At 58.0% G+C, this 17,932-nt stretch overlaps 1 protein-coding gene across 6 annotated transcripts in view; it reads left to right on the top strand.

Moving 5' to 3' along the window:
* The window catches only part of BAIAP2 (BAR/IMD domain containing adaptor protein 2), a 63,838-nt gene that overhangs the window by 5,031 nt on the left and 40,875 nt on the right, over positions 1-17,932 (top strand). For 5 of the 6 annotated variants that reach the window (XM_052658049.1, XM_052658053.1, XM_052658051.1 and 2 more), the window contains exons 2-3: positions 9,444-9,519; positions 11,022-11,108. In XM_052658049.1, the coding sequence (XP_052514009.1) occupies positions 9,444-9,519; positions 11,022-11,108 (163 nt within the window). Of the gene's footprint in view, positions 1-9,443; positions 9,520-10,639; positions 10,839-11,021; positions 11,109-17,932 lie in introns of those variants that run through there. The other variant, XM_052658054.1, reaches the window with a different exon arrangement.

Genomic DNA, 17,932 nt, shown 5'->3' with positions numbered 1-17,932 from the left:
CTGGAAGTATGGCTGACGTGTATGTCAGTGCTTGGCAGTGGCTGAGCCTCATTTCTGGTTCTGGGGCCCCCGTGTGTGCATCGCTGTGACCATCTCAGTCGTGGGTCTGGTCTCTCAGCTGTTTGCTCCAGAGGCAGTAGCCCAGGACCCCTGGAGGTTCTGGAGGCGGTGGCAAGCTCATGTTCCTTCTCAGGGCCTGCAGGTAGGCCAGGGTGTTAGCCAGAAGCACCTGCTACTGCCGTGTCCTGGGGGCCCAAGGGACGGCTGGTGGTGTGAAGCCAGGGCATGTGAGAGCCAGGGCGTCCTGTCTCTCGGAGGTGGCTTTGCGCACCTTGGGGGCAGGCAGGGGATCTCCATCTGTGACTCAGTGTCCAGTGGGTGTCAACAGGACCCCTTTCTGCTGCCCAGGGCAGTGGGGTCTCGGGTTGGCACCTCCAGCTGCCTCTGGCCTCTCCTCCCAAGTTTCATCGCAGGAGGCTTGGAAGTCTCCTTGGAAGTCTTGTCTGGTCTTCCACGCCTGTGGGACATTCGGGGGCTCCTGCCTCTTCTCCCCCTGGCTCTAGCCGTGCGCAGCCTCACTGGCGGGGCATGCACAGTGACCAGGATGGGCCTGGATCCCTCCAGGCTTCCCTTGTGGCTCCAGGGCCTGACCGGGGTCTGGTAGAGCCTGTCCTGACGCCCTGGGCTGTTAGGTGAGCAGCCAAAGGGTCTCCTGCAAACCCTCGGGGTGTGTGTGAGAGGGCCATGTGGCCTCTATGACGAGTACCCTGAGTTGTGAGGCGCTGGGAGAGGTTGGACCACAAGGAGGAGTTGGGGCTGCCAGTTGGAACAGAGTGCCTTTTTCTTGCTTGGGAAATTGGTTTTCTAGTTATGAAAACAGTTCTTTTAGAATTATTTGGACAGGTGTTTTAAAAGCTATATGTCAAATGTACATGAAATAAATTGGCAAGGTTTTCCTGAAACCTCTTCAGGTCCAGAGTCTGACTCTAAGGAGCTTTGGTTCAGCTCAGTCGTTGGGGTCAGAGCATCCCCCGGGCCCCACCTCTGGCCGTCCAGGTGTCGGTCATGGCGGGGTGGGGGAGGTCCCTTCCAAGCCCTCAGACTCTTGTTCCGCCACTTTCGTTGCTGCCACTTTGGTTCCTTGATCGGAGAAGTTTCCCCCATGATAGCCAGGATCTCCGTTCCTTCTTAGTTGCTGAGTGGTGTGTGGACGTAATGTCCCCGCTCAGCCAAGCTAGGGACAGCCATCAGGTGGGCCTGTGTGAGTGATGACACACATGTAACGGGTTGTGGAACTTGCTAGGATTTCACAGGTGTCTGTGCTGTGACAGAAGTCGACATCTTGACATCAGAATGGGGGTGGGAGCTTGGTAGGAGAGAGGGCATGCCCCCACCCCTGGGAGCTAGACTTCATCCAGCAGGACGTTTGTGTCTCCAGGAGCCAAGCGTGGGCAGAGCTTACCTGCTGAGCCAGAGTGGCCTTTGCTGTTTCCAGCGGGGCCGTTCAAAGAAGGGGGTGTAGTGAAGGCCGAAGTGTCACTGATGTGGCCCAGGTGGAGGGAACCAGGGGCTCTGTACACCCACTGCTCCTCTGAGCCACTCTGGGGCCAGCGGAGCCCCCTCTGACCTGGAGGACAGCCTGGCAGAAGTGATCTGTGGTCCACACCTCCGTTTCTTCCTTCCTGCCCCTCCCACGGAAGACATGTCGTTTGCACTCCAGGGGACTGATGGCGCTCAGGGCATGGCCAGCCCTGCCCTTGGGGCTCCAGGACCTTGCTGGTCACAGCCGGGAGGCAGCCAGGGGCCGCAGTCCAGTCCAGGCAGGAGGCCTGGTTGCAGGCTTCTTGCGCAGATCCCACCAGGCAGAAAACTGAGGTTGGCTGCCCGGGTCCAGACAGTCTCACGCGCTCCTCTCATTCTGGCTCTGCTGGGGGAGGTGCTGTGGCCACCTGGGGTTTTGCAGTTGGCTGGTAATTCTGAATGATCGTGTGAAGAGCCTTCAGTGGGTCACTCTGTCCAGGTACCATGCTGGGAGTGGTGTGTGTGACCTTGTTTATCTCTACACTGCTTCACGAGGGGTCCTGGCCATCCCCGCGGGTGGGGGAGCCTCAGAGATGTGAAGCGGCATGTCCCAGCCCAGCCCGGTGCTCAACTGAGCCCAAGCTGGAGCCAGGTCTGCCCTGTGGCTTCAAACTTGTTTTGTTTTTCCACTTAGGAGTCCTGTGGGCTTCAGGTGAGGATCTTCAGCTTCTGTGCCACTGTTTTCTCTTTCACAATTAGCTGGAGCGGAGAACCCTTCCTGGCCACAGGGAGCATTAGGCTTTTAGGATGGAAAGTTCTTGGAGGAGCAAGTAGTCCGTGGTGAGGGCAGGGAGGCCCAGGTGAGGCCTCTGTTGTTGCCGTCTGAGTTCCCGGGTGCCGAGGGGCCTGTGTTCCCGCCAGCACGACAGCGTTCTGGGCTGGCTCATTCCACCCAGTGGAGGGAGGCAGGAAGCAAGAGAACAGCTTCAGAGTGTCTGGGGCTGTGTCCTTCCTTGCTCATTGAGGTTCCTCGTCCAGCAAGGAGCCCAGCCTTGTGAAACTCAGATCAGAGCCTTCCCAGGGACAAGGACAGGTCAGCAGCCCTGGAATGGTCTAACCAGTCAAACAGTAACCAAATGATAAGAGAACTGATGGCTAGGTCTTCACAGGGCAAGCGGGTATTGGTCCAGCCATTGGGTCTGCTCGGGTTGCCAAACAAAGCACCACGTGTGCTTGGACAACAGACAGGTGTGTCTCATCTGAAGCCTGGAGGCTGGGATCCAGGTATGGGCAGGGTGGTTCTTCCCGTGGCCCCTCTCCTGGGCCTGTGGAGGCGGACTTCCGCCTGTGTTTCTCACGTGGTCGTCCCTTTGTGTGTCTGTGTCCTGATCTTTTCTTAGAAGGCCCAGTTCTGTGCAGTTGGGGTCCATCCCCATGACCTCATTTTTACCTGCATTGTCTCTGGTGATTGTCTTTGGAGGGCATCTTTACAATGAGATGATGAGGTTAGGCCTAACACATGAATCTTTAGTGGGGGAATTCAGTCCCTGACACCAGGCAGTCGTGGGGCCGCCACCCCAAGGTGCAGCAGGCTGGTGCCTAGGAGTCGGCCTGGGTGCTACTGTCTGAATCACAGGGAGCTGTGTTTCCAGCCCCTGAAGGTTTTCCGTGTTACTCAGATGGCAGCTCTCAGTTCTTGACACCGTTAGGACTTTCTCAGGAGCACGCTGGCTTTGCCATGAAAGTTATTAGGGGAGCCTGGGCTCCAGCTTAGCACTGACCTGGGACAGAAAGAGTGGAAGGCATGTGCCCTGGGGCCAGGCCAAGCAGTTGGGGCAGGTATGGCTGGGCCTGGATGCTGAAAGATGTCTGGGGCCTACAGGGCCCTGCCCCACCAAAGTCAGGACCTGCCAGAGGTGCCTCTGGATAGGAAGGAGGTGGCTGGGCTGGAGGGGCCTGTGTTTGGACCCTGCTCTGCGACTCCTGGTCTGATGGATTTGTCTAGTTCCTGTGGGGGTGGCTCTCCCAGTGGACAGCCCCCAGTCAGTGCTCACTGGACCCCTTCCCCACCCTGAGCCCACTTACTTCCTGCCCCCCGGACCTGTTCCAGGAGGGGTCAGGCTGGAGGCATCTGAGGATCCAGGTCCCAAGAGAGAGCTGGGGTGAGAGCTGGGCGTCCTCAGCCCCAGGAGCCAGTGATGGCGCCTGGTCCCTGCAGGGAGCCGGGGACTTGGCGGGGCCCTGGAGCTTGGCAGCTCCTTCCTCACCTTGCGTGGCCCATGCCGTTCCCCCACCCTCGGACTCGGACCAGGAGAATTGGCCTGTTTGTCTTTCTCCTGGTGTCACCTAGCCCGAGGCGCAGGGCCCACAGGGGCAACGGGAAGGGATACCTGCCGCTTGGTCCCTCCTCATGGGAGGCCACTGTGTTCCCTGGTGTCACTCTGGGCTCCATGCCCAAGACACAAGTTGTCACTTTTTTCTAATGCTGGTGACCTCCCCAGAAGCTGACGGAGGCTGAGAACCTCCATTTTGCTACTGGGCAGCCCAGGTGCCTTAGTTCCTAAGGCCAGGTCCTCTCGCGTGCGCCCTCCTGGGGAGGCTGTGGCGAGCTTGGCCGCTCCCTGCCCTGGTGGGACCCTGGCCCGTGTCCCCGCTGGAGGTTGTTGGGCTGAGAATGCGCGTGTCGGGTGGCGGCTCTTGTCTGTGGGGCGTGGGGGAGGGGAGCCTGGTGCCGTTACAGTGAAACCGGCCGCTGTGGAGCGCTGTTCGGTGCCTTCTTGTTCCTTTGCGGCCTTTATGCAGCCACTGCCAGCTTTGACTCTCTGTCCTCAGCCCTCAGGCCGTTTCATGTGGAAGTGGAAGCAGCGGCGTCCGCTCGTTTCTCAAGTGCAAACCTGTTGTTCTCTTCTCTCTGGCTGGAGCCAAGAGAGCTCTAGCTCAAGACCCGCCTCCTCCAGGAAACCCTCCCAGCACTCTCGGAACTTCCCCATTTGGCTTCCTTCCTTTGAGGAAGGCCCCCAGGACAGAGGTCCCAGTTATCAGAGCAGAGGCGGGAGTCACAGTGCTGCCCGGAGATGCTGGACTCTGTCTTAGGGGGGTGATCCTTCATGCCCCTCTCACCCCACCCCTCCTTCAGTGTGAGCCGGGCCCTCTGCCCAGAGCCTCACGCAGTCAATGCTCCTTGAAGGGGGCAGCAGCCTCAGGTGAGGACAGCTTCCTTTGAGGAATGCCGCCAGCTTCCCCCAGCAGAGCGTGGATGGTGGCGCCCCAGTGGGTGTGGGTTGTTGGCCCCAAAGCTAGCACCTGTTGTGCTTGTGCCAGAGGTGGGATGTGAGGGTCCAGTGGTCGTCAGTGAGGCAGCAAGGCCCCTCGAGGAGAGTGATGAGGCACCAGGTGTCCTGGCATCAGCCTCTGCCTTTACGTTGCTAGAATGTGGCTCCTAAGGGAGCCCAGCGCAGGCTGAGTTGCCAGGTGGCATCTGGTTCTATCCTGCCTGCCTTGGTGACCTGTCCAGAGAACACTAAGGCCCATATGGAGAGTGCAACAGCTGGGTTGTGTGGCCAGCCTGCACTGAAGCCAGGATTGGCTCTACCAGGACCCAGAAGACTGGCTCTTAGCCTCCCCTGAACCTCCTTCTGTCATCCGTAAAATGGACAGCAGCGCCCATCACCAGTCCGTTGAGGACTCAGGGTGATGAGGGTGTAAGGCCACCTCTCCCCAGGCCATAGGTGGAGTCCAGTGTGGTCTCGTCCCCTGAGTCTGTCCTTCCAAAGGTTGAGTGTGTAGGGAGGGTGCAGCCTGGCTTGGCCGTGGCACACAAGCAGACACCCACGCATGCACACACGTGCACATGTGCACAGGCGGACCCCCAGGCCCATCTTCCTAGACTACACGAGAACTGGAGGGGAAACAGGAGGCACGTCACTTCCCTGTGTCGGCAGAGAAGCTTTGCTCTTTGTTTGTGGCGGTCCTGCCAGCAAAGTTCTGGACGAGTTTGTCGCCAGGAGCCAGAGCTGAGGGATAAACAGGATCCCCAGGACGACAAGCAGGGTGCCCTAGGCTGAGCCGGAGCACAGTCCCGTGGCAGGGCTCCCTCACTCCTCGTGACCCCAGGGTGGAGACAGGGCTGTCCTACTGCCCTGTGTCCTCACTGGCCGGGCAGACCTGTGACCCGAGTCAGCCAAAATGGGCGTCCCTGCGCAGGCGCTGGGATGCCCAGGAGCTAGCCGGGCAGGAAGGCTGCTGGGGACCTGCCAGCACTGCCCATGCAGCCAGGCCTGGCCCCTCCCACTGATGCCCGGAAGGGCTGGGGGCCCCGGGTGGGGCAGAGCTGACCCCGCCTTGGAGATTTGCCTTAAGGTCTGGATTCCTGGGACCGCAGGGTGGCAGGGACATGGACTGTGTGACATCTTGGCAAGAGGGCCACCAGGAACTGCGCCAAGCTCACAAGTGTCCCTGGCAGGGACCCCCTCTTCCCCCTGACCCTTCTGGAGCGTGTGTGCAGTGGGGGTGGCAATCCCTGCTCCCTGCTGGCCCCTCATAGATCCTGAGCCAGCCAGGGAGGTAAGTGAAAGAAGATGCTGGTTCTGAGCGTGGCGCTCAGCCGGGGGCAGGCCCGGTCGCCGTGTGCCACAGCGCCACACTTGAAGGGATTTGGTTTCACTTGCACAACACAGGCGTGAGTTTGCAGAAGGCGCTGGTCATTGGTCATGTCGTTGGGTCTCCATCCTGGCTGCAGGGAACTGGTCTCAGTACAAGGCCTCTCCTGAGCTCCCCCAAGTTCCACAGCAGGCGTGAGGTTGGCCTTGTGGTACAGAGAGGTGTGTGCGAGGAGGCCGCCCTCCTGGGCTGGACTTCTGTTGCACACGCCCTTTGGCATCAGTAAGGAAGCGAGCTCCCTTCTCCAGCCCTGGCACATGCTGTGGGTTTGAATCTCAACTCCCTCTGTCCATCCAGTGAAGTCCCACAGTGACGCCGTAGTTCCTCACTTCTGAGAAAGTAACAGGTAGCAGAGCCCCTGGGCCCCCCTGGCCTGCTCACCAGGCCTCTGTCGGCCTCTGACTTGCCCCTCCAGGGCCCTGCGATGTGTGGAGGGGCTGCACAGGCCCCTAGTTAGGGGAGCGCTCACTTGCAGTGGGGGTGCCAGGGCCCCACTGCAGGTCTCTGAGGGTGGGTTTGGGCCTGTCATGGGCCTGGGGACAGCATGGCCTCCTGGGTCCAAGTGCATCTGCCCGAGCCCTGGAACAGCCTTGGGCTCGGGCTCTGAGAGGGCCCCCTCTCAAAGGAAGGTCCCCACAGGGAGGAGCCCCACCAGAGGGGCCAGGCCCTTCTCAGGCCTCCGGGGTCCCTCCAGACAAGGTGGTCTTGGACCTGACCTTTGTCTGGTGGTCCCAGTTCTGAGCACTCAGTGACCTGGAGGCAGCTGGGAGCCCGCTCTCCCACCAGGGCGGTGTCTGTGAGGAGCTGGAAGGACAGTTCTCCGGCCAGGGCAGGAGGGCCTCCTGCTTCCCCAGCCCCACAGCGTTCACGTCTCTGCCCCTGCCTGAGGCAGGCGAGTCAGCAGCACCCGTGTGACCAGGCAGTGCCCTGCCCAGGTGGCCTGGCCGGCACCGCAGCGCCCCTCCTACCCTGCCCCCTCGCATGCACATTCCCCGTGCATGAGCTCAGCTGCTGCACTGAGGAAGCGAAACCTGGCCGCTGTGCCCGTGTGTCACTGGCGGGTGTGGGCGGCTGCCGCGGTGGCCCCTCTGTTGGCCTGGGCGGCCGCAGGCTGTTTGCTGCCGTCACTCAGGACGTGTGGGGCTCCGGGTGGGAGCTGCGGAGCCTCCTCTTCTGCCCTGGGGGTGGTCCTAGAGCTCTGCGCCCTGGGTTGGCTCTCACAGGCCCCCAGCCCCGTGCCTGTCACTGCAGTGAGACACACATCTTACACTGAAACTGCACACACACACGCATACTCGTGTGCACGTCTGGAACACAGAATCGGGGTCAGAAGCTACCCTCTCTAGGTCTGTACTCTGCTTCAGGTCCATTTCTTTTGAACAAGCAAACACATGCACCCGCCAGCATTCTCTGCCCCGACGCAGGCTTGGGTGGCGTTGAGCAGCGAGGCAGAGGGCTCAGCCAGCCTGTGCGTGCACCCTCGGCAGGCAGTCTAACCCGGGGCCCCTCTGCAGCCTTCCTGGACACCAGTCCCTCGTCCACTGCCTGTTACCTGACACCCTGTCCTGACTCCCAGGCCCTCCTTGGGTTGGATGAATCTAGACTCAGGTTCTCCCCCAGAGTGGTCTCCAGACCACTGAGCTCCGTCCCTCGTTGTGATAGGGCCGACTTTCCACTGAACCGTCACCTCTTAGGTTTCTGAGCAGTTCGGAGGGGCCGCCTGCGTCTGAGTAGTCTTGGCTATGATCTGGTCTCCTTGGAGCAGCCAGGGGGTACATTTCCTTCTGAAATGCTCAGATAGACCCTTGGTTTCCCATCCTGCTTAGGGAAAGAGGCGTTCCTGCCACGGGCTGTGAGGTGGGGGCTTGGCCATTACTGCACCACTCCCGCTTGTTCTTCCCTCCCACCACCCTTTCCCCGGCTCCCACCATCCTGTGCCTCACACCAGCAGGCCCTGGCCTCAGGGCCTTTCATGCTCCTGCCTGAAGCCCTCCTCTCTCGACAACATGCTTGTCTCCCTGGTGTCTCCTCCGGGCTGAGCCCAGTCCTTCTCTCCTGTTCTCCGGGCATGGGATCCTGCCCAGTGTGTGGCGTGGGCCTGTCTCCCCTCCCAGTACTCTATCCTGTGGGGTCACTGCTGTGTCCCCCATGTGCCTCAGCCCTGGTGCAGCACAGGGCAGGTGCCCCCTGCTTTGCCATGTCCAGAAAGGGAGGTGCGCCTGCCCTGTGAACTGGGGCGCCTGTCGGGTGTGATCCCACAGCCCTTCTTGGAATCTGTGTTGGTCCCGCTGACTGAGGGCCAGGAGCATGGAGGAGAGCGGGGCTGGGACTGCCCGTGTGCCAGGTGGGCAGGGGCTGGCACTGCCCGTATTCATGCAGAAGCACCTGGGCCTCCATGGTCTGCCCACAGGGCCAGGCGACTTCCCCTCCCTGGCAGCGTTTGTCTCTTACCCTCAGGAAAGATCAGACGCACATCATGATAACTGACCCGGAGATGTGGGATGTGGCTGAGAAGGGGTTTTCCTTAGAAGTCCCTTGTGGTGTTCTTACCGGCTGGGTCTGGCACCCGACCGTCAGGGCACGTTACCCAGTGGAGCTCACATTTGGCTGTTGTTTGTGTGTGCCTGTTTTTATGCCTCGTAATTAAAACATTTATTTGGCCTTCGCAGTGAAAATCTGATTTCTTCAGTCTAAGAACTGGTGCTGTTGGCACCAAGACTTGAGTCCATCGGGCGCGCGGATCCAGAGCTGCTGGCTTATTCATCGTGCGGTGTTTGCAATCAGGCTGCGCGTTGCTCTAATCAGAGCTGATGTTTGGTAATTGATGTGTTGAGTGAAGATCGTGGTGGGAGGGGGCTCCAGGCGGCGATGAGCCTTTTGTGTGTGGCCTGCTGGGGGCCCTTCCTCACTGACTCAGCCCTGCCAGACGGGGTAATGGCTCCTCAGCGCAGCGTGTCTGAGCGCTAGCTATATGCCGGGCGCGGCCGCACGCATCCTGCGCATGCTCACTTGTTTGATCTGCCAGGCCCCCATGGAGCAGGTTCTGGCCTTTCCCCCATTATACAGGTGTTGGTACTGAGGCTCTGGAACGTCACTTGCCACAGGACATTCAACAGGGACCGAGCTGTGGTTTGGACCTGAAGCCCAGCTGTGGCTTCGTGGGCTTGACCCATGTGTGATGCCTGCAGGATTTTTCCCTCACCGTTCAGGCCTCCAAGCAGCCAGGTGCCTTGCCCCTAAGGCTGTTCTCTTCTCTCTTCCAGACCATCATGGAGCAGTTCAACCCCAGCCTGCGGAACTTCATCGCCATGGGCAAGAACTACGAGAAGGCACTGGCAGGTGAGGCTGGGGTCCCTGGCCTGTGGGTGGGAATGAGGATGCCCGAGCAGGTAGACTCCTTCACGGGCCCTGATGAGGGAGGGGTGAAGATGTTTCCAGAAGCCTGATGTGGCTGAGCGAGGGTGTAGGCTCTAGGTGCCGCACCGCGGGAGGCCTGTGATGTTCTGTGCACAACGTGGACATGGGGCCGACTCTGAAAGTGGGCAGGTCAGCCAGCATGTTTCAGGCTGATGGCAGTTCATTTTCTGAAAGGAACAACCGAGGACATGTCTCACCCGGTGGGCTTTCTCTCAGAGTGACGTCACTTTACTCTCAGCTGCACAGGTCGACGGCCTTGGGGGAACCCATCACGGCCCACGTGGGGGCTCCTGCTCACATGCCCTGGCTGCTTGGATGTGAGGCACATGCCTCCTTCCAGGCCGCTCCATCCTCACCGGGGGACCCCCCGTGAGTTCTGCGTGGACTAGGGTGGGAGGAGGTCTGAAGGTGTCCTCCAATCCCTGTTTTCCTGGACCTCCCCAAAGGATGGAGCCCCTCAACGGCCCTCGGCCTCCCCAAGGCTAGGCCGGGACCCGCTAGGCTTTCCTGTTGTCTCTTCCAAGGAGCCCACCCTGCTCAGCAGCGGGCCCTCCAGCCCCTGGGGCACGGGGCCCATACGAGCTCCAGAGCAGACTGCGTGCACTTAATTGAAAACTACCGAAATGAAATTTGATCGAGAGCCCAGTTACAAGCCCCTAACCAGGTTCTGGAGAAAGCAGATTAGAAACTAGTAATGGTGGATGCTCCCCACAGCCCCACTCTGGAGGTGCCCTCATCCTCCTTGAAGGGCGGTGTGGGGGTGCTCCTCCGATGAAGGGGTTTGTGGGCACACCCAAGGTTTTGAAGGGTCTCTGTGTTCCTGAAGGAAGCTCTGCCCCAGGCAGCGGCCCCTGGGCTTAGTCCCAGGAAGTCAGCTGGCCTGGAGCTTGCCGTCCAAATCCCCCGCAAAGTCAGGTCTGCCTCTGGTTTGAGCAGAAGTCGCCGTGGGAAGTGGTGTGTGAGGCCCCACCCCCCACCCCTAGCCGTGCTGCCTTTAGCCTGATTTGAGTGTGTGACTCACTCCCACTTGCAAGGCTCAACTCTCAGACGGAGGACGTTGTCAGAGTCCTCAGCCCAGGCTGGCTGTGGGGGGGCCTTCCTGTCGAACCAACTTCGCAGGTCTCCAGCTGGAGATTGGTGCTCGTCTTGTCAGGGGCACCAGGCCTCGTGGGCAGGGCGGCACCCTGTAATTTGACTGGATTAGCTCTGGACCTGAGCAGTACACAGTGTCCTTAGAGAAGGTGCTCTCAGCGTTGGGACAAGAGGCCATCAACAAGAGACGGGCGGAGGTCCTGCCTCGGCTAGAGCCTGCTGGGCACAGGGGAGGCGGCTGCATGGCAGGCGGGCAGGGCAGCTGAGTAGGTGCTGCAGGTGGTGATTTCCTCCTGAGAGGGAAGTAACCATCCCTTCCTCTCTTCTCTCAGGTGTGACGTATGCTGCCAAAGGCTATTTTGACGCCCTGGTGAAGATGGGCGAGCTGGCCAGCGAGAGCCAGGGCTCCAAAGAACTCGGTAAGACTCTGAACCGTGGCAGAGACCCCAGAGGTCCTGAAGTCGGATGTCCCCAGGCAGATCGGGGACCCTGCCTTGTGCCTGGTCCTTCTTTCATTTGGGATCATGTCTTCCCTGTCCAGTAAGAAAAGACTTCCGAAACTGCCAGACTCTTGCCCTCAAAGCTAGTGAGGGCTGTGGGCTGCGTAGGGTGCACCAGCAGCTCCAGGCCCCGTAGAAGCGTGGTTTGGGGGCGAGGAGACAGGCAGATCCACGTTTATAGGTGTTTGTGGCAACACTTGAATTGGCTGGCATAGGGGAGCCATGTGGGAAGGTGGACTGAGATGATGGCCTTTGATGGTGTGGGGAAATGTTTCTGGTATAAAAATGAGCAAGAAAAGATACAAACCCGTGGCATGGTATGACCAGATTTTGTAAAAATGACCTGGGAGCATGCTTATCTCATGATGGAGACCCCAGAAGCTTAACAGGTAGAGTTTCTGGGTGGGATTCTTTTCTTTGCGCTTTTTCTGTTTGACACATTTCCAACAGCAGCTCACATTTGTTTTATCATCGAGGCACACGGTGTGGAACGTAAAGAGCCGTGGGCTCCTCGGCACCACCCCAGGTTCTCGGCAAGTGAGAGGGCGTCTGGTCTCTCTGCATGCCCATTCATTCTGGCTCCCAGAGGTGCCTGTGTCTTGCCCACTGCGTGGTCTCCAGCAGAGCCCGCCCACTCTCGCCAGCAGCCCACCTTCAAACTTCTTACACCATCCTGCCTTCAAAGCCCGGCCAGCCCACCACAGGGTTTTGTGGTGCCCTCTGCCACTCCCTTGTCTGAGGACACGGTGGCCTAGCTGGCCCCGCTGTCCCAGCCCTGAGTCAGCACCGTCCTGGCAGGCCTGGCAGGTGTGCTGTGTGTGTTGACTGCCACCCTGGCAGAGCAACAGCCCCATCTGGGCTTCCTGAGGCCAGTGTAAAAACCAAAGCAACTACGGGACCTTCCTGGGCTGGGAGCAGGGGCTGGTGACTGTGGAGACGAGGGCAGGCAGAATGAGTGACCAGGGCCCCTCTCCTCACAGAGGCTGGGCTCTGCTCACATGGACGTGGGCCTTTCTTCAGTGTCCACAGAGCTGGCTGGTCTCCAGCTCTGTAGCTCTAGGTGGTGGTGGTTTAGTTGATAAGTTGTGTCCGACTCTCGAGACCCCATGAACTATATAGCCTGCCAGGCTCTTCTGTTCCTGGGATTCTCCAAGCAAGAATACTGAAGTGGGTTGCCATTTTCTTCTCCAGAGGATCTTCCTGACCCAGGGATCACACAGGGGTCTCCTGCGTTGCAGGCGGATGCTTTGCCGATTGAGCCAGTGGGGAAGGCCTCTGCAGCTCTAGAGGGGCTCTCGTGGCTTCTTGAGGACGCTGAGCCGACCTGCCCTGGACGTCAGGCCAGGGTACCGCTGGTGGGCAGGCCTGCAGGATGGGCCTGGCTGGTGACGTGTTGGCTGTTTGGGTAGATGGAGGCCTGAACTCCCTGGTGACCAGTCATGCCTGTAAACCAGCCGGCTCTGAGCTCAGAGGCCACTTGTGGGCCCTGCCTGGTGTTCCTGGGCCTCCCAGCTGTGGCTCCTCAGAGGAAGTTCGGGTGTTGTGCGTGAGCCTGTGTGTTTGTACATGACTCCTGTCTGTGAGAGGGGCACTTTTCTTATCATGGTTGATTGTGGTGGCCGGGGGGAGACGTGTCTTCTCCCTGTGGTCACACACACGTGTGGAAGGAGAGGGTCTGCCACGGGGAGATCAAGTCCCACCTGGCTCCATAGTGTGGGTGAACATGTGCGAATCTGTATGAGATTCTCGAATTTCCCAGAGTCCTTGGGGGTGGTTACAGCAGGCCCGGTGAGCGGATGGCAGGCTCCTGCCATGAGATCTGCTCGTGGAGGGGGCACGGGCCACACTGGGCACTGCGGGAGGGGCGTCCCTCCTCCCACCACTCTATTTGTTGTCTGGGCTCCGGCCTGAATCCAGGAACTTCTGGTTTACCTGTGGGTTTTTTTTAACTCTCTCCAGGGGCTTGTGGTGTGTGGGGTCCATCACCAAATGGGAGTTCCCACCGTGTGTGTCCAGGGAGGCGCCAGCCAAGGGGAGACCCTGTTTCCTCCACTCATGACAGTTCTAACACCAGGTGTGGGTTTTCCAGCACCAGCGAGCGCTCCAGTGTCTGAGGACCCCAGCCGGGGGTCCCACAGCTCAGCTCACTTCTGACACCATCTCCCCAGTGTCAGTGCAGACCCTTGTCCCAAAAGACTGCTCCCCCCTCACCCCAGAGGCCAGCACTTGGAGGGTCCCTGGTTCCCCACACTTCTGTCCAATTTGGCTATGAATGGGCTTCCCACCACTCCCTCCTCGGGTCTGGCTCTGTGCTGGAACAGCTCAGAGAACTCAGGGGCAGGCTTACTGTCTTAAGGGTGTCATGAAGGACCCAGGTGAGCGGCCAGAGGAGCAGATGCCCAGGGCGAGGTCTGGGAGGGTGCCAAGCACAGGAGCTTTGTCCCTGTGGAGTTGGGGTACCCTACCCTCCCAGTACATGGGTGTGTCCACCACCCTGGAAGCTCTCCGAACCCCGTGTTTAAGGAGTTTCCAGGCATGAGCAGTTCTTAGCTCAGCCTCCAGCCCCTGTCCCAGAGGATGGGGTGGGGCCTCTACTTCTGACGCTGGCTGGGTCTTTCTGGTGACCAGCCCCCATCCAGGAGCCCAGGCAGAGTTGCCTTTGGAACAAAGGACATTGCTATCACCAGGAGATAATGGGATTAGGAGCTCTATATCAGGAAGCTGGGGTGGGGGGAGGGGCAGAGACCAGCATGCCTGCCTTCTCACATCATCGCTCCATTTTTTCTTTAGGTAACAGCTTTATCAGGACATAATTCACCTGCCATACGGTTACCGTTGAAAGTGTTCAACTCTGTGCGTTATAGTATATTCAGGGAGTTGTGCACCCATCACAACTGTCTCATTCCCAGACTTTTCATCCCAGAATGCAAGCCATCCTCGTTAGCAGTCACTCCCCCTCCCCCAGCCCCTGGAAACCGCTGACCTGCTGTCTGTGTCCGTGGCTTTACCTGGACGTTTCATACAGAAGAAAGCGAGCGCTGACCGGTGGCAACCCATTTGTTTCCAGCTTCTTTCAGTTGACAAGCGTGTCTTCGGCGTGCATCCGTGTTGTAGCGTGTGTCAGCTCCACTCTTTTTATGGCTGAATAATATTCCCTTGTCCACACAGGGAAATACTATTCCATTCCCCAGCTGATGAACATCAGGGCTGTTTCCACATTTTGACCAGTTTCAATGCTGTTGGTGTCAGCAGTCTGCACAAATGTCTGTGTGGACACTTCATATATCCCTGGAAGGGAAACTGCTGAGTCACATGGTTGGGGTTGAATTTTTATTAAAGCAGCCCGGGTTTAAAAATAAGTTCCCCTGCCCCCCACATGCCTGAGGCCCGCTTCTCAGCCATGCGTGTTGTCTGCCTGTGTTTGCTTCCATACGTGTAAACAGGCAAGTTTGTGCTATTTCTTCTGTTCAATTTTGGACATTATTTAATGAATCTTTTTCTAGAGGATTTGGATTTAGCATTTTTATATTGCTCCTCTCTCCCCACCCAAGAGAACGATGACAACTTTTGCTTTAATCAGTGCCCATTATAGCCTTTGTACGGTGCTGGCGGGAATCCTCAGTTCAGAACAGTCTGCCCACAGCACAGCGGACGGCGGGTCTGAAATGGAAGCATGATGAGACAGATGTGAGCACACACCTGCCCAGGTAGCGATCAGCCCCGGAGAACACCTCCTGCCTCTCTTGCTCCATGCCCGCCCCATTCCAGACAACCACTGCCTTTCGTTCTGCCCTGAGACTTGGTGCGCATTTGCTGGAGTCTATAAATTGACTCGCAAAGTGTGTGCTGTGCTCTCTCAGCTTGGCCTCTTTAATCTCATGATTGTTTTGAAAGTCATCCCAGTGTTACACATACCTCCAGACCATCCTGCCTTCACGACGAGTAGTTTCCGCTGTGTGGACGTGCCCTATTGTTTATACGTTCTTCTGTTGACGGACATTTGGCTTGTTTCCAGTTTGGGGCATTTCCACATCCGCGTTTCTCTAACGAACTAATGATGTCGGGCATCTTTTCATGTGCTGTTTGCTGTTTATCTTCTTTGGTGAAATGTCTCTTCAGGTCTTTGTCCCCTTTTTTTGGTTGGGTTTTTGTCTTCTGATTGAGTTGTAAAAGTTATGTATGTATTCTAGAAGTGCTCTATCAGATACACACTTTGCAAATATTTTCTCCCAGACTCATTGGCCTTTCATTTTTGTCACAGTAGTTTTAGAACAGAAGTGTTTAGTTTTAATGAAGTCCAGTTGAGTGATATTTTTTTTTTCTGCCCTATGGTCCATAGGTTTTCATTACTATTTTGACAGCTTTGTTTTTCCCAGAGGTAATAATTGCCTGCCTTCATTTGGCATAGTTGTCAGTTTGCAGTCATGAACTCAGTCCCAAACCTGAGACTGCACTCTGGGGTTCCTCCCAGCTGGCGGTGGTCCCGTTAACCTGGCTGCTTCTCCCCCTCTTGAAACCTGCCTCCTGGAGCACCCCCGCCACCTCCCCAGGGCCAGTGGCTGGGCTGTGCATGCATGGGACACCCTTCTTCAACCTGGGACTCTATTTTCTGCATCCTGGGTCCTGTCTTACTCCCTCAATTAGGGCGACCATCCTTCCTTTTAATGCTTCCTCAGCAGGAGAAGGGGAAACATATTTCTGAACCCATGTCTGTGGATATGTCTCTGTCTCACCCTGATGGCTTAGAATTCCAGGTGGAAGTTCACACCCCTCAGAGTTGGAAGGCATCACTTCCTTTCTTCTGACTCCCGGTGTTGCTGTCTTCAGTGCTTGGTGGCTTTTTTTTTTTAATGGGAGTTTTCTGTTTTTCCCCTTCTGGAAGCTTTTGAGGTCCTTATCCTTGGGTAGGTGCTGTGAAATTTTCAGACATCGCTCCATTGTGTATGTTGAGGGAGGGCCCCAGGGGGCCTGGAGAACAAAGCATCCCAAGGGTGGAGGAGGCATGCAGCCTCCTGGGGCCATGGGAGGGATAACGAGGGCCAGAGTTAACTGCAGCCCCGACCTGAGGACAGCGAGGGCACGGGTCGGGTGGAGGACAGGAGCAAGGGTACATCCACCAGTGCAGGGTGGACAAGAAGGCGGCATCCTGGGAGAAGTGGGAAAGTCTGGAGCCAAGGAAGGGAGCAAGGCTGAGGGTGGGGGTGGGGCTTCGCCCTTGGGACGCTGGGTTTGTGCAGCCTGCTTGTTGTCTCTGCGCTGGGATCCACCTGTTGGCAGCAGCAGGCGCTATGCTTTCACGGCTGTAGAATATTCCATGAACATGTGACGAACACAGTGTGTTTCTTGGTCTTTCGTTCAGTGCCCAGCTTATTCCCTGGGATGGGGGGGAGGGGTTGCTGCTGTGAATGAGCTGGTCCTTGGGAGTGTGATGCCAACCAAGCCCACCACGGGTGACCTCCACGCGGTTCCACAACAGCCATGTCCTGGGTCTCTCCTTCCTGGCCTCGTCGTCCTCCCACATGACCCGTGTGATGATCCACAGTGCTCCCATCTGAGTGAGGCTGGTCACCGCTGCCTTCTCCTGTGCCCTTGTGCCCTCCTCTGTGTGGGCGAGTCCTGTCCTGCAGGCCACCCTACTCCCAGGTGAGAAGGCAGCAGCTCTGGTCTACCTGGCTCCTGGACGGGAGGGGAAGACCAACCCAGGACCAGCATCTTGGGCACGGCAGAATGACAGTTTGCACCTGGTTACAGCTCGGGGTGTGCTGGGCACCCATGTACCGGGGTGGGCAATCCAGCCCAGGGGGGTGCCTATACCAGGCTGCCCTGCAGTGACCTGCTGAGAAAGCCAAGGACTCTGGGTCCTTCTGCACTGCTTGCTTCTGCTCCCTGCTTGAAGACTCTGGTAGAAATGGTAGAGATTTTCAGATTTGGGATCCTTTGCTTGTGGCGGTAATGTTGCAGGAATGGGGTGCCCTGATGCATTTTGGCCACACTATCCGACAGTGAAACTGTCGCTTAGGAAACGTTCTCTTGGCAGCTCCTTGGTCCCATTGGCTCTGCCCGTGGCCTTGGGCATCTGTATGAGCTCCCCTCCCCCAGTGCTGATCAGGACCCTGGGGAGGGGGGCCTATGCTGATGGCCGAATGAGACGTGGCCCATATTTATAGATGTCTATAACGTTTGAAGAGAACTTATATTCCCCAACTGTTCTCTGATTCTGGGTGCAAGGTTTCTAACTGTTCAGATCTTCAGTAACTTCACTTCCTAATTAGTAAGTAAAAGAGGTGTCCCTCTCACTCCCTGAGATGGCGGCCTCTTTGGTTTCTCTGTGTGGTTTTTGTGTTACTAAGCGTGTAAATGGCGAGTTACACGCAGTTGCGTTTTCCTGATGAGCTGAACTTTGCAAGGGGACCCCTGTCCCCACCAGTCCTGTTTCCAGTCTACTTTGTTTCATGCCGAGTTCGTTTTCCTCCGCCCTTCCTGTCTGCAACCCGGGGGAAAAGCTCAGTTTCTGACCACTTTCTTCTCAACAGACCTTCCTCGCCTGGGTGGGAGGGAAGAGGTGTGGAACCTCTGCTTTCCCAGGGACGAGCCAGAGCCCTCAAGGAGCGAGTGCCTCCGGGGACACGGTGCTCCAGCCGAGGCGTGGTGGCGGCCTGGAGGGAGCTCTGTTCACACTGGCAGCATCCCGGGCTGGGCGCCGGGCTCCTGACCAGAGACGTCATCTTGATGGGGCTTTGTCT

Source organism: Budorcas taxicolor, chromosome 19 (assembly GCF_023091745.1).
Source record: "Budorcas taxicolor isolate Tak-1 chromosome 19, Takin1.1, whole genome shotgun sequence".
NCBI classification, from domain to species: Eukaryota; Metazoa; Chordata; class Mammalia; order Artiodactyla; family Bovidae; genus Budorcas; species Budorcas taxicolor.
The sequence above is the reverse complement of the archived record's forward strand: the minus strand, read 5'-3'. Positions and strand labels throughout refer to the sequence as shown.